The sequence below is a fragment of the Penicillium malachiteum genome (genome assembly GCF_028827825.1).
Source record: "Penicillium malachiteum strain IBT 17515 chromosome Unknown utg000002l:1.0-8849297.0:1.0-8852440.0, whole genome shotgun sequence".
NCBI lineage: Eukaryota > Fungi > Ascomycota > Eurotiomycetes > Eurotiales > Aspergillaceae > Penicillium > Penicillium malachiteum.
In genome coordinates this window covers 2,897,584-2,913,297 of record NW_026643095.1, presented here as the reverse complement: position 1 = coordinate 2,913,297, position 15,714 = coordinate 2,897,584, and the positions used below count along the sequence as shown (strand labels likewise).

General features: G+C 47.2%; 6 protein-coding genes across 6 annotated transcripts; 5 read left to right on the top strand and 1 right to left on the bottom strand.

The window, feature by feature from the left end:
* Positions 1 to 473: 473 nt before the first annotated feature.
* On the top strand, positions 474 to 1,606 carry N7483_004141 (carbon-nitrogen hydrolase family protein; the record flags this gene model as incomplete). The annotated part of the gene is made up of 3 exons (XM_057087578.1): positions 474 to 646; positions 701 to 1,140; positions 1,218 to 1,606. The coding sequence occupies 3 exons, from the start codon at positions 474 to 476 to the stop codon at positions 1,604 to 1,606; spliced, it is 1,002 nt and encodes a 333-aa protein (XP_056947407.1).
* Positions 1,607 to 2,254: 648 nt separating this feature from the next.
* N7483_004140 (exo-polygalacturonase) lies at positions 2,255 to 3,574 on the top strand (the record flags this gene model as incomplete). The annotated part of the gene is made up of 1 exon (XM_057087577.1): positions 2,255 to 3,574. The coding sequence occupies one exon, from the start codon at positions 2,255 to 2,257 to the stop codon at positions 3,572 to 3,574; it is 1,320 nt and encodes a 439-aa protein (XP_056947406.1).
* A 1,896-nt stretch (positions 3,575 to 5,470) lies between these two features.
* Positions 5,471 to 8,689, top strand: N7483_004139 (CAMK family serine/threonine-protein kinase; the record flags this gene model as incomplete). The annotated part of the gene is made up of 4 exons (XM_057087576.1): positions 5,471 to 6,364; positions 6,446 to 6,846; positions 6,899 to 7,736; positions 7,793 to 8,689. The coding sequence occupies 4 exons, from the start codon at positions 5,471 to 5,473 to the stop codon at positions 8,687 to 8,689; spliced, it is 3,030 nt and encodes a 1,009-aa protein (XP_056947405.1).
* Positions 8,690 to 9,448: 759 nt separating this feature from the next.
* Positions 9,449 to 10,857, top strand: N7483_004138 (putative alpha-1,6-mannosyltransferase subunit; the record flags this gene model as incomplete). Its single annotated transcript, XM_057087575.1, has 2 exons — positions 9,449 to 9,863; positions 9,923 to 10,857. 2 exons carry the CDS (start codon positions 9,449 to 9,451, stop codon positions 10,855 to 10,857), a joined length of 1,350 nt encoding a protein of 449 aa, XP_056947404.1.
* A 606-nt stretch (positions 10,858 to 11,463) lies between these two features.
* Positions 11,464 to 11,948, top strand: N7483_004137 (putative NADH-ubiquinone oxidoreductase 12 kda subunit; the record flags this gene model as incomplete). The annotated part of the gene is made up of 2 exons (XM_057087574.1): positions 11,464 to 11,689; positions 11,863 to 11,948. 2 exons carry the CDS (start codon positions 11,464 to 11,466, stop codon positions 11,946 to 11,948), a joined length of 312 nt encoding a protein of 103 aa, XP_056947403.1.
* Positions 11,949 to 12,669: 721 nt separating this feature from the next.
* N7483_004136 (pH-signaling protein PalC) lies at positions 12,670 to 14,355 on the bottom strand (the record flags this gene model as incomplete). The annotated part of the gene is made up of 2 exons (XM_057087573.1): positions 12,670 to 12,939; positions 13,000 to 14,355. 2 exons carry the CDS (start codon positions 14,353 to 14,355, stop codon positions 12,670 to 12,672), a joined length of 1,626 nt encoding a protein of 541 aa, XP_056947402.1.
* Positions 14,356 to 15,714: the final 1,359 nt, after the last annotated feature.

The window sequence follows — 15,714 nt, the reverse complement described above, 5'->3', positions numbered from 1 at the left end:
ATTTATGAGTTCTATCTATTTTTGAAACAATAGTGGAGTAAAGACCCCTTGGCAGTGGGGCCTGAGAAAAGAAAAGCAGTCATCAGGGTAGAAGCTGTTTTCGCTATCAACTGTACCTCTTCGGTACTTAGCGATGCCGTTAGTACTCATCCTATGCAGACTTCCAAGGTTGGACTAGAGATCAAATGGAGATAAGAAACACTTGAGCGCGAAATTTACCCCGCTAAAACGCGGAATATTGGATTTCGCATTTCAAATATAATGTACAGCCAAGTGCCAGTATGAGAGTTAATTCATGCAAAGAATAATAAATTCAAGTTAGCGGTATCTGTCAAGTTTCACTTGGAGTGGACTCTGTCATAAGATGTCGGCTAATTGATAAGTGAAAAGTACGTCTCACCCAAGACTGGTACTATCTCCACCCCCTCATCTCGAAACTTCAAAGTTCAAGCTATTGTTCTTCTGAGATCGCGATGTCGCAACCTGCTACTGTTCGGGTTGCCGTTACTCAGGCTGAACCAGAGTGGCTTGATCTTGCCGCTGGCGTGACTAAAACCTGCGAGTTAATTGCAGAAGCCGCGAAGAATGGAGCAAAGCTGATTGCTTTTCCCGAATGCTGGATACCTGGATATCCTTGCTGGATTTGGTAAGATCCTAAAGCGAGTGATACTTTGAAATAAGGAGATACTAACTGCTGTAGGACGCGACCACTCGATGTTAGTCTCAACGTGGCATATGTCAAGAACTCTCTCCGTCTATACTCTCCAGAGATAAAGAAAATTCAACTTTGCGCTCTACAGAACTCCATTGCTGTGTCCTTGGGTTTCTCAGAGAACAGTAATGACTCGGTGTACATTGCTCAGGTAATGATTGGTCCGGATGGCCAAATCAAAAATCACCGCCGAAAGATGAAACCGACACACATGGAGAGAACTATATTCGGCGACGCTTCGGGTGAATGTTTTGACAGCGTTGCGGAGCTTCCTTTCACCCGTGTGGGCGCCTTGTCATGCTGGGAGCATATTCAGCCACTGTTGAAGTATCATACCATCTCCCAGCAAGAAGATATTCACGTTGCTGCATGGCCGAGTCTTTTCCCGCATACTGGGGGGTCCGACCTGTGGTCTATGTCTGCTGAAGGTGAGTAGCTTTAAATGTTGATTCGAAGAAGCCTGAGAGTAACATCTACTAATTGGATGATGCTCCCATTCTATCAGGTTGTCAGAGTCTCTCTCAGACATATGCTATTGAGTCGCAGTGTTTCGTGCTTCATTGCACGACACTACTCACCAAAAAGGGCATCGAGCAGATGAATACCTCAGGGGGCACATTAATGTCTTCTCCAGGTGGAGGCAGTTCGGCTATATTTGGACCTGATGGAAGAAGATTGACTGAGCCAGTTGAAAGCACCACGGAGAAAATAATTTACGCTGATTTGGATATGGACATGATCTTAGCGGCGAAGCTTTTCGCGGATGCAACGGGTCATTATAGTCGGCCTGATCTGATGTGCCTCAATATCAATAAACGAGTCAGGAAAATGGTTTATGAAGACGAGGATGCGGATGTTGTGGAAACCAAAGACGAGATTAAAGGCGAAGAATAATTCTGCTTGCTGCAATTCGTCTTCTTTGGAGGGACGTTACATCTATTGGAAGATACTATGGATGTTTGAAATCCGGCCTACTTGAGGAACATTTGTCTATATTGAGGAAAGCCAATTCATGATGTCAAATGTAACGATAGCTCTGCACAGCGGGAATTTCAAATACCGCCTCTCGAGTCTATTGTGAACAGACACTGATCAACACCTGAAACTACACAAACTCTGCATACTTAAGCCTTCGTCATATGTCAAAGCACCCGCTAGTGTGAGGGGAAGATATGTCACGAACTCTGTTTTCTATGCGAAAAACGCATCAATATACACACTGCGGATTAATCCGCATCTGCTAGCCCAAGTGAGTAACAGATGTGCAATCGGCATATGAAAGCATCACAGCCAATACCCGCTTGGAGCTTATATGCTAATGCCATCTATAGATCTTTTGAAGCGGCAAATGCTCTCATTAAAATCCAAACCTTGATGGAACATGAGCTCGGGCCGTCTGAATGTGGAGCGATCAGGGTCCAAGAGATCAAGCTTTAATCGAATCCGGGGTAAAGAGTATAAAAGACCTCGTTATTTCCAACATCCTCACCAGAAATCTCAAAACTTACACGCATCAAGTGTATCTGGGCACTTGTTTCCAATATGAAATTTTGGCTTCTCACAATCTGGGTCGTTTCTGCGGCATCATATGTTGTCAACGAAAACACTACATGCACCTTATACCCGGAATCCCTCACCCATAATGGAGAGCCAGTTGATGATTCCCCATCAATTCACCAAGCTTTCGATCTCTGTGGTACAAATGGCACGATCATCTTTTCTCAAAACACGTTTCATATCAACTCAGTTCTCAACACCACAAACCTGCTGAACTGCGATGTGAAGCTCCGAGGCGAGCTCCGCTTCTCCACCAATATCCCGTATTGGCGATTGCACTCTTATAATGTGGTCTTGCAGAATCAATCTACAGCGTGGCTGTTTGGTGGGACCAATGTGACACTTCGTGGAGAAGATGGCGGTTGGTATAACGGAAATGGCCAGGCTTGGTACACCCAAAATCGCAATGGGGCAAATGAACCAGGACGTCCAATTAGCATCACATTTTACAACTCAACCAACCTCCTGGCTGACGGTCTTGCAATAATTCAACCTCAGTTCTGGGCAACTTTCGTTTGGGCTAGTAAGAATGTTTCTATCACCAACTTTCTTGTCAACGCGACGAGCGATAATCAATGGGACACGACAAATACAGACGGATACGACTCCTGGAATAGTGATATGCTCTTGGTTGAGAATGCGACCATTACGAATGGTGATGATTGTATCGCTGCTAAAGGCAACACTACCAACCTTTTCGTTAAGAATGTCACCTGTCATGGATCCAACGGTATGACAATTGGCTCTGTCGGACAGTATCCTACCATGCCAGACTATGATATCAATATCACATTTCAAGACGTCAAATGTTTGAATTGTGCCGATGGCGCATACATCAAAACATGGCAAGGGGTACCGGAGACAGATGATTCCAACGGAGATGCTGGTGGTGGTGGTAGTGGATTAATCAAAAACATCACATTCAAGAATTTCGAGATGACAAATGTTGGCCTTCCAATCCAGATCTCGCAATGCATCTATACTGAGGCAAGCAATAAATATTGCAACACTTCTAAGATGCAGATCGAGGATGTGACATGGGCGAATATTACCGGAACATCACGCTACAACATTGCGGCATCGATCTATTGTTCGGCTCTTCATCCATGCCCGAATATTACTTTTGACAACGTCAACTTGACAAGTGTTAACGGCACTCTTGGATTGCCCAATTATGGTACTACCATTCAGCATGAAGTGTTTCAGTGTGCCAATATAATTGGGCAAGATGGTTCTGGTATTCCATGTAATCATGTCGCTCCTAATAACTTCAGCCAGGGCGTTTCTGGGAATATCAAGACTTAGGTGTTGGTCAAAGCAGCTTGAACCGTGACATTGAGATGCTTTAATGCTAGCACCTGAGAACATGCACATGATATGGCCAGATAATGTGAAATTTATTGATACTGTAATGATACAGTGCAAACTTCTGGGACAAACATTTAGTGTTTTTACTGTATGTATCAAGCCGTGGAGAAGTTCTTCCCGAGTTCAAGTTCTCACCAATGTTTGCCCAGGGGATACTAGCTTTCTCACCTGGGCACATACTAGCACTAATGGTTCCAAGGTTGCTTAGTGACCGACTAGTACCTAGACTCGGAGCAATCAAATCTCGCCATAGGCTGAATTCATAATTTTTCAAATTGTTCAAAAACTTCAAAAAAGTATTGAATACTACTAGTGTGTGCCAGAAACATATAGTAGTAGTACTGATAACGTACTACCTAGGTGGCATCCATGTGAATAAGCACAATCATGATGTTCCTAATATGTACATGTAGTGTCGAGCACTAGGGAAACAAGAATAGGGATCATTAGTAGCAATAATTCAAATGTTTGCTTTACTAGGTCCACGAGTAGGTGCTGGCAGAAACTGTTCAGCTTGTCCTGAATGCACTCTATAGAAACAGAAGGCTAGGCAGCACTGCCCCACCAAGTAGATTCAATGTAAATTAATGTGGGGCGGTGTTAAGTGGCTAAAGTGATACATCACTTCAGTAGAGACGAGAGGGAAACTCATCTCAAATTTACAGATTCTGAAAATAATAAACGTCTTTTATAATAACTTGAACTTGATATCTAAAGTCAATAATAATAGTAATCATGTTATTATATAGAGCATAAACCTTGGAAGGGCCATAGATCCGAATCCATGGTTGGAAGGGTTTGCGGGAACCAAAATTGACCAAAATTGACCAATCAAAAGTAATAAAGTTGATCAGTCATCCAGGAACCAATGATGCCTAAGGCTAACTAATTGAATCACTTTGCGGCTCGAGTTGGTTCTTGTTTCTCGGACGACGACCCTCTCCCAGGACTTCTTTCGTCCCGGCTCTCCCCTGTCCGCTCTATCCACAACCTGGTTTGCGATCAGTGATGGATATGACGAAAAGGGTGCCTGCCAACTTGTGTAAGTACAACTTCCACTCGAGTCCAGGTCAAAACAATCGCCTTCAATGGCCTTCTAGATAGCACCAAGCTAACAACTTCACCCAATCTCTACAGAGATAATTCTCCGCCCTACTTCCATCTATGCACAGCTTTCAGGCTTTTCACGAAATCACTTCTTATCATCCTTCGCCCTCGCAAAATACCTGAATAGATCCTCTGCAAACGCCTAGTGCTACCACTGTCTCGACAAAAGTCATTACCCTCGAAACGCAAACCATATCCTACTACACCTTACAAGAGCCCAGGTCACTAAAGCCAAAATCTTGCCTGGGAGTCCCGTGATTGAAAAGATAGCCTCTCATCGGATCAATAAGGGAATTGGAGATTCGACAATAGCCCCGCAATCCAGACCCGAAACGCCCATTCTAGCTCCTCTTTCCTTACCACTTTCTTCTTCTCCATAATTTCTGTGTGGTGGAGGAGTTACAAATTGGTTCTGTGATATCTCTACTTTTTCCTGTGTTTCCCCCGATCTTGTTGTGGTGACTTGCCCGGGTGCATCGCCCTGGTGATCCCGTGCCCTCTCCAAGGTATATAAATACTCTTGTCCCTGATGTTTCCCTCTTTTACTTGTTCATCTACTTACAGGCCGTACCTTAGGCCAGAAAATCCTGTTTATTCATGCCCCTGTTATGCAAAAGTTTATCGTTCAATCAGCACATATACCCTTCGCCATCTGCCTCCAGCTCTAGTAGTCGTTTTTCGTTCCATCATTAGCGCATTGCATCATTCATCCTTCCTATCTTCATCATGGAGGCAACACAAGAATCTACTCAGCCGACTGCCGATCCTCGTCGTATGGGACTGCACAACTCGGGACTGCACGATCAGGACCTGGCCGACATCATCTGTATCCTCCATCCCAATTCTCATGCTGCTCACGATGCCGTCGCAGCTACAGCCTCACTAGGCACCCAACACATCTTGCAGCAAGCGGCTCTAGATTATGAATCATCGGAAACTGCGGCACTAGATGTTGCGCTGCGTTTATCATCAGATGTCCATGATCTTTCCACTGGATTTTGTTTCGGTCGCAATAGTGCTCGCTGTGATGTTCTCCTGGCATCCAATGATGACGCCAAGAAAGTCTCAAACTGCCATTTTCGAATCCACCTCACAGGAGACGGCATCATCATGTTGCAGGATACGTCGACGAACGGAACTATTGTAGACAATTGTCGTCTGCGCAAGAATTCCAAGGATAATAGCCGCATGCTTGTGAATGGATCCGTCATACAGGTTGTGACTGGAAGCCATGGCTCAGATGAAGTACGATTTATTGTACGAATTCCTTCACGAGAGAATTTCGCTGTAAAATACACGCAGAATGTGCTGCAGTATTTTCAGCGAGTGCAGGCCGCCTTGGCTGATGCTGGAAATAACAACGGTCGACCAGTTCCAACTCAGCCAGTTCTGCCATGGTCTGTTGGTAATGCATTTGGCATGCATTGGACTGGTAGTCCAATGTACAATGTGACTGGGCAGATCGGCAAGGGTGCTTTCGCTACTGTGTACAAAATCGCCACCAAGCAGCATGGCTCAATTTACGCAGCCAAGGAGCTAGATAAGCGTCGATTCATGAGAAATGGCATCCTTGATCAAAAGGTTGACAACGAGATGAAGATCATGAGAGACCTCAAGCATGTGAGTTATTCTTCGATCGAAATCCGAAAAAAAAAGACGATGAGTATTGATCAATTTACTAACCACTGTTGTCGAATATAGCCAAACATTGTTCAGTACATTGACCATCATGAGCATGATCGATGGATCTACATCATAATGGAATACGTCCCTGGTGGTGAACTGTCAACATTCTTGCAGAGTCCCGGCAAGATTCCCGAGGAAATGGTCCAAACTATTACTCGCCAACTATTGCGCGCACTGCACTATCTGCACCAACGCCGAATCACCCATCGTGACATCAAGCCAGACAACATCTTGATTGCATCACTTGATCCGCTGCGAGTCAAGATTTCCGACTTTGGATTATCCAAGGTCACGCAGGAGGAAACCTTTCTCAAGACCTTCTGTGGAACACTACTATATTGTGCGCCAGAGGTCTATCCAGACTACGAAACATACCGAATAGGTGAAGCTAGGAAAAGGCGTCGTGTGGGAGATCCGTGAGTAAAAAATCTTCTTGAGAATTCAATTGTGATGGTGGCTAATTTGTAGACCTCCAAAAACCTCTCCGTACAGCCAAGCCGTCGATATGTGGTCACTTGGTGCAGTGCTGTACCATATCCTGTGTGGATTGCCCCCATTTCAAGGCCGCGCTGAAGATCGAGGTGTTGCGATGCTGCGTAGTATCATGACAAGCGAAGCCGATTACAACATCTTGCGCCAGGCTGGGATCTCCGAGTGCGGAATTGACTTTGTCTCCAAACTTTTGAACCGTGATCCCTTCGCTCGACCCACGGAAAAGGAATGTTTTCAACATCCATGGATTGTCGATGTCGCTGATGTGGACGAGTATGATGACGATGAGCTTCTGGACGATCCGCGAGATGGCCTTTCTGTCATTGGTGAGGACGATGAAGGGGAACTTGATGCATCCCAACTGTCTCTTCATGATAACGGATTATATGGCTATCAAGCTGGGGCCGATGAGGAAAGCAGTCAAGAGGGGCTTGCTAAGCGGCCACGCATTGAGCACATACCGGCCGATATTCGCTACCCTTCACTTCCACGAATCGAGAGCTTCCAGGAAAGCCAGGTCGCGGCCGACCACCAAGCAAGACGCTTATTCGGCGAGATCACACCGTCTGCTCTACGCAGTTCTCATGCGCTCGGTAATCCAGACGCATGGAATCCCGACTCTCATATCGAGGACTTTGCTTCTTCCGGTGAGTCGATGTCCGATGAGCGCAGTGTCTACTCGGTCGTCTCCCTCCCGGAACATCCTTTTGGCGGCATTGCACCCAGCTTGATGGGAGCGGAGAACCTCGTTGGACGACTGAACATGAACTCCTCACACCCTATTCTCCATCCCGAGATCGCTCCGATTAACGAAGTATCGATCCGGCAGACCAACCTTCGACACCAAATAGGACTTGACAGTGCGCGCAGTACCCCTTCGGAAGAAAATATGGCCCCCCCATTCCATTCAAGACGAGACCCCCAAGGCGCCCAAGGGAACTAGAGCAAGGGTCACCCGTCGATTCGAATTCGACTTGCCTGAGACAGCCAGCGAACAATCCAGTGATACGAGTCCCCAGCAAAGTCAAACTTCCTTATGCCCCCCCTGGTCATACTCCGGAGGCACAACTTGATATCGAACTTTTAACTACGATTGACGAAAGAACTGGAAAGGCGATCCTTGCGCAGCAGATGAGCGCTCGTGAAGCTGAGACATCGGATATTATCGTCCACCGCCCCGATCCCCCCTCGATTCCATCTCAAATGCCCAACGACGATTTTGCCAGGCCACCCAAGCTTCTGGGTCGACTAAAGAGTGTACCTGGCTCCATTTTCGACCTCAACCTACGCCTGGAGGGTCGAATGACCTCATGGGGCCGGGGTTCTCTCGCGTCAGTCGTCCATGAAGACTCGGAGGACACGCGAATCCCTGCCTACGCATTGGAGATCACATTCCATGCCCCTGGAATCAGTGGCGCGGTCGCGAAAGGTGAAGATTGGATGCAGCTGCCCGGGCTTGAAACCATAGTGTCTACCAAAACTAGCAAGTGCATTTGGGTAAATGGTACAGAGCTCCGGCGGGCCACCAGGCTGAAAGGGGGATCGGAAGGCCTGAATTATGGGACAGTCTACACAGGTGATATTATCACTATCTATCGACGCAAGGACAAGTACTTAGACCTCGAATGCGAGTTCTACCATGGAGAGAGTGCCCAAACTCGACCTGTGGATGAGGCAGAGTTCACTATCAAGCAAATCCCAGCCTCTAAGCCTCTCTCCAATCGCATGCCTCTTCGACCAACTCAGGTCAACGAAGCCGTGGCATAGAGCTCTTCTTCCCAAGTTTTGTTTTCTCATTCATTTCATGGTTTTTTTCACTGGACCTCTCTACTCTCAGGAAATTGCAAATTGCATCATGAGGTGGGACTTTATGGTAGTATGTGCCATGTGGAGTCATTTTATCCGCATGCAGAGGATTCAAATCTCGTGGATTTTGAATCGGATCATTTTGATTTCAGATAAGAGTGGATCTCCCCATCATGCGTGCTAGTTTGGCGTTTTAGTGCTTGATGATACTTGATCCCGATGTAATTTATCTGGGACCGCGATAGAAATAGTACCTAACCCAGTGTTTCACCTTACTTGAGATTCATCACAGACATTAAATTATCCAGTATGTCACAATCATAATAATTATCCATATAGGATATATAGGCTGAGACAATGAATTGTTCCTGGTACCTGGTGTATCGTAGCATCGTGCGATGATGATGTCTGCTTGCGGCCTAGTATTATTAACACTTTGTCCAACCACAATATGATCATCGATCACCCGTGGAGACTTGGTCTGTGCAGTTGTATGTCACCTTCAATCTTAATCTTAATCCGTTTTTTTTAATCTCAAGTTCTACCTCATTTATGTATTCTCCTTTTCCTTCCGACGATCGATCATCCTGACCTCACTCTCATTTCTAAAGTTCCCGAACTTGCCAGATTCCAATCACCCGCGAATAAACAACCTCAATCAACGCTACAAATACCTCCCCCGACTCTCACTCTCGACCTCTATCCCGCCGATCATATCCCATGTCCCTCTCCCGATCACCCTCTCCCCACCCGGGCGGAGGGTGGTCCAGTCCGGGCTTAACACCCGGCAGCGGAACCTCCACTCCGCGCGGTTACTCGCCCTCGAACTTGACACCGAGTGGGATCTCCTGGGCTGTTGCAAAGGCCAAAAGCGACGAAGTACGCGGATACCCGTCCTTCGCGACGCGAAATAGTGGCTTCTTCTCCAGACAAAAACATAAGCTCTCGGCCCGATTACCCAGTTTCAGAGGCTCTGGGTACGTGGATAAGGATGCATATGGTCACGCGCAATGGAATCCCAGTACCGGTGGACGAGGCATTCTAGGCGTTGCGGGGAACTTTCTACGACGTGGAAGGGGTCGCGTATTAGCGGTACTGGCTTTGGTTTGGATTGGGTACCTTTTACTTTGGTCTAGTGAGTTTCTACACTCTGTTTATCTGCGTTCAATTGAACTGACCGCTTTGCTCTTTTAGCATTGGTTTGGACATATCGAAGATCTCCGCTGGGTGGAGGTCGGAAAGTGGTGATTATCCTGGGCTCGAATACCGAGGGTGGTGTTATGGAGTGGAAGGGCGCGCGCGAATGGGCAATTGAGCGCAATAGTATCTGGAATAAGGAGCGCTATGCCAACAAGTGGGGGTATGAGCTTGAGGTTGCCAACATGCTGGCTAAGAAGCGATATTCACATGAGTGGCGCGAAAGCTGGGAGAAGGGCGATGTGATCCGTGAGGCCATGCGAAAGTACCCGAACGCGGAATGGTTCTGGTGGCTTGATCTGAATACATGGGTGATGGAATACGGGTCCTCATTGCAAGATTATCTCTTGAATGATCTCGACTCGCATGTCTATCGCGACATTAACGACTACAACCCGCTCAATATTACTCACCCACTGCCTGAGTTCTACCTCGATGAATTAGGCCGCTCGCGGGAGGGTGACAGGGATCCAAGCTCATTGAATATGCTTCTCACACAGGACTGTGGAGGGTTCAATCTGGGCTCGTTCTTGGTTCGACGGTCTGCCTGGACCGATCGACTCTTGGATGCTTGGTGGGATCCTGTTATGTACGAGCAGATGCACATGAACTGGGAACACAAGGAGCAGAATGCGCTGGAATACATATACCAGAGTCAGCCCTGGATTCGCAGTAGCATTGGCTTCTTACCTCAGCGCATGATTAACGCGTTCCCGCCTGGTGCGTGTGGCGATGAGATCAATCCTAACATCCACTATCAAGAGAAAGACCATGATCTTGTGGTCAATATGGCGGGATGCTCGTTTGGTCGTGATTGCTGGGCGGAGATCTACTTCTACCGAGCAATCAGCAATCGGTTGAACCGAAATTTATGGGGATCCTTTAAGGACACGCTGAGCGGAGCTTATGACAGGGTATTCTCACGAAGTTGACCAAGAGGATGATTCATAGTCTGGCTACTGTATGGATTTTCTTCGACTGCCTCCTATTTTCTTTTCTTTTTATTGCTATGTTCTATGTTTTTTACGCTTTTACGCACGGTCAATGCTGAACTTTTGTATCATATGGATTGTCTGGAGTCTGGGTTTGTATATTGGCGTTGGATCTGCATCAAGGCTACTGGTGTTGGAAGGTTGGAGTTAGATCACGAAATATTATGGCTTCTCCCAATTAGATTTACACTATGTCAATTCATGTTGGATTCTCCACATTAGCCTATTTTAATTCATTTTCATACATCCTGTCCTGTATACTATCGAGTTGTCTGAAAGCAGCCATTATATAGAATATCACGTGATAAAGGTGCTGACATCTCAGGCCACAAGGCCGCGATTGAAGATCCACCGCCTTCGCCCACAACCAATCACAACTCACATAATCCAACCTCCAGACACATCGGATTCGACGGCATCCAACTCCCAGCGCAGCAACCTCTAAAAACCCCCCACACCAGCTCACCAACGCGGATCACCCCTCCAGACGGGATCTCTCACTCCGCTCCTCCCTACCAAAAGCCGTCCACACATCAATTACCCACAATGCCTACTCCGGAGTCCGCCGCCTTCCTCGCCAAAAAGCCTACCGTCCCCCCGACCTACGAGGGTGTCGATTTCGAGGACAACGTCGCCGTTCACAATGCCCGTGACGCTATCATCCGTGAGCAGTGGGTTCGCTCAATGATGTCACGACTTGTTGGTGAGGAGCTTGGAAAGTGCTATGCGCGCGAGGGCGTGAATCACTTCGAGAAGTGTGGTGTCTTGCGAGGTAAATCTCCTTCTGTGCAATATATCCCCGATTTTTGAAATCCCGGGGATGAGAGCGGTACAATTGAATGCTGTTTTGCATTAGTGGCCCAATTGACTCGGGATTTCTGTGTTGAGCTATTCTTTGGATTCAAGCTGTTTCGTGGGTCTACAATTACTAACGATTGCGTACAGAGAAGTACTTCGAGCTCCTGAAGGAACGTAAGGTCAAGGGTTACTTGTTCCAGGAGAAGAACCACTTTGGTGGCGAGAAGGCCTAAATGCGACTATATTACAATCTGATTTAGTCTGCTTTATGCTTATGATGGATCCTTGGACGAAATCGGTTTCCTTTACCTCCATTCATGCCGAAATTATGCCGTGGGATTGTGGTATACATTTTCGGTGCTCTGTGACTGCGCAACACTGAGTCACGATTGGCTTCGAGTGAGAAACTGGTGGGATCGTTTCAGACTTCGAGGTCTTGCCCATTCCGTGCTTTGGGGATGGTTGGAGCTTTAAGGGAGGGTTCTCTCTGTACTGTACATATACAATATCATTGCCTGCTCAAATTTATTCATTCGCCGTCTACGGTCTATTGTACAAAGCACATGCTTGAAGTGGATACAGTGATGCTTTGCAACCACTTCAACGTCCACAGGCGCAGTTCTGAGATACAGGAACACATGCATACGTAGTGAGTTTGAAACCCTTGCTTCCTTTCCTGAAATCATTGTTTTCAAGAGATGTTGTAACGAGACTCGTAGCTGATGAAGGGTGTGGATGCTGTGGGTAGTACACTCTAGGAGTAGGTATGCGAGTCGATCCAGAAATGAGTGAGACCCGTGGACACATCAATATAGACTGAGCGGTATAGTGTAAGCAGAAGAGAAGAAGATAGTCTTGAGTTTCGACGTTATATACACAACATCGCGTAGTCGGGCTGCACAGCTATCCTGTCTTCCCTTTCTCAACATTCAATGTGGTCATTTGGGTATCATATCAATAGTATGCCGTCGAGGCAGTCTCGCTACGGTCTGGGAATCCACCAGGCAGTCCACGGGCATCAGCTGGGGTATCCTCATCATCACTATCAGGGTCATTCCCAAAGAATGCTGCGTCTCCAGTCTCTTCTGGTGGCGCTCGCATGCGCATCAACTGATCCCCATCTAGAGACGCAGGATTATATGGAGGTGGTACTGAGTGGATATCCCGACCAGATGGGAAATTAGACAGCAAAGGCCCCGAGGGGGGAATTGGCTGGGTATTCATCTAGAATCAGGTTAGTTCGACAGAGATACAAATATAATACTTCGTTGCGATAGAACTGACCGTGTCATTCGTTCGCACCCATTTGGTCTCCAGCATCGTAATCACTCTTCCCTCCTCGTCGCGCCCTGCATCATCTCCCGGCTCCAAGGGACCTTTATCGCGTCGTCCCGCACCACCAGCACTCTTCCCAATCTTCTTTTCTTCCCGCCTTTCTGCCCACTCGCGCTTTAAGCGGGAGAATCCGCCCTTGGAGGACGCTTCACTCTTCTCACCAGGAGCAGGAGCCGCACCAGTGCTTCGCAAACCGAGCGCCGTCCGCGCAGCCCTTAACCACGCGATGCCTTCTCCAGCCTTGGCAGCAAGCTCCGCATCAATTCCAAAGAATCGACACGCTCGCGCCCGCGCTACACGACTCAAAACCTCGGCATATCGCGTAACCTCATCATCGAGACGACCATTCTTTCCCGATCCAACACTCCCCAGCCCTGCTGAAGCTTGCTCCGCATACTCCGCTGCGCGTACACAAAGACGCGCAAAGAGCAGCGCGCGCACCTTGGGTATCTCGGGAGCTTTCACCATCCACTCCTTATCATTTGGATTCCGCTCTTGTATGCACACTGCTACGTATGCGTCGTCCTTGAGTACAGCGAGTAGCGTCGCTTCAGCTAACGCAAGGGAGGCGAGTGCAGACTGGGTTGTAGGGTCGATATCTGGAGCACTGGACCCTGCTGTTGTAGAACCTGTAAAGCTTGGCGAGGAGGTGAGGAGCGCGTGTACCGAGCTAGCTTCTAGCAGGTATCGCGTCGCAGTCTGAATGGCTGCTACTCGCTGCTCTGTACTTTGCGTCTGTGTCGCATAGAGTGACTCATTGATCCCCACTCGTGCAAGTTGGCTTAATACGTAGCCCAGTGTAGTGAGGGTGAACCCGATCTCGAAGTCGATTCCTCGACCGGAGACTCGTTTGCCGCGCTTTCGGAGACCCTTGCTATTTGTAGCATTCCCCGATGCTGAAATTGACCCGAGGTTCAATGTGTGTGTGTTTCTGGATGAAAGGGTTGGTTTCCAGGCTGATTCGATTTCCGCGTGAATGGTGATCTCGATCTCTTCGCCGGATCGGGGGTTCTGTGTAGAGCTTTCGTGGCCTCCATTGGGAATAGTGCTTCTAACAGGCCGACCAATGAGCCCATTAGATATGGCGAACAGAAATGGGATATATTTGTTTAGTTCGGAGAGAACGATTTGGAGGTGGGCGTCTTGTCGAGGACCGCGGGGAAGTCGTTTATGGGACTGTAGAGCGTGGTAGAGGCCATATCGAGCTGTGGATGCCAGTTGGGGAAGTGAAGGATGCGTGGGAGATGATATAAAGGACTGGAAGGAGAGAGGCGAGGTGGTTGGGAGAGTAAAGTCGTAAACCATGATGATGCGGGGTGGTGGAGTTGGGAAGTTGGAGATGAAGGCGGAATTGGTGGATCTATGCTACATAATGCTAGTATCTGAGATCTGGGCATAGACATGAGCCTAACCAATTTTGATTGGTTTAATTCGGGATAAGTTCCGTTTGACTGGACAGAAAAGCACAAATTGGAAATCTGAGATTTCACTTTACTATTATCTGATTGTTGTGGTCTGTACACATCACTACATGGGATGCCAGTTTGCATGTTTAACAGAAGACCACCTACTCCGGGGATAACCTGAACTAGCCTTGAAATTTCCCCATCCATAACTGCCAGTGCTCTACATTCATATCCATCACAAGCCCATCCAAAGCATACTTGTGCTTAGGAGATTAGGAAAACATTTGGCCCAACTCAGAAAGTGTATCACCATGCAGTAAGTACTCCAGGCTGTGTTGACTTGGACGCGGTCTTGACTCTTCAGGTATTCGGGCGCCATGGTTTAGTTTTTGGAACATCCCTTATTTCACGGTTAGATTGAAACAGCCAAGAGAAATATTCTTGCCAGAAAAACTCACCTGGGTCATCTTGCAGAGCGCATAGACAGTCATTTTTTGATAGGCCCGAAGATTCTGCCAGATATGCTACTGCAAAATAGTGAACATCATCAAGGACGAGATTGAACATGATAGGGAGATGTCCCGGTATGCTGAACAACCTGTGAGGATCTTCGACTATGTGGAAATTCAAGTCGACCATTTGTATCCGTGTATATAAATGGACATCATTGCTGTTATCTTTTGGTTCTTCCAACGAATCCCAAGAAATCTTTTGTTGCTTATTAGTAGCCCCTTTGGTTGCCAGATGTGATGTTAACTTTAGCTCAGGCTTACTGAGCGGAATTGATACTTCTTGGATACCTATTCCCCCGACCTCTTCAGTTCGTCCATAACTCCCGGAGCATTTCTGACTTTGTAGAATCATTGTCAATACAAGTGCATGGGCTTCATGTTTGCTTTAAGGGCCACTTACCACTGGATAGGCTGTTCATCTGACGAACGCTCATTTTCTGTTTTGCACCAAGGACATAAGTTCGTCGGGAGGCTCCGCCTTCCAAATGTCATACTCATGTCAAGAATTTGTCCAGACTGGATCATATCAGAGCTAAGCACTTGAATTTTTAAGGTATCAGAGTGACCCACCTTGATTATCGCTTTCCAGCTATTTTTGAGGTTTAATGAATGACCAGTACGATGATCCTGGAGCACCCATTCGTATCGTTCAATTTTGCCCAAGCCAACATGCTCGAACTTCCTTCTCAGGATTGCCATGAAAAGCTATAAACTTCAGCTTAGTATTAAGTCCAATGTTGAGACAT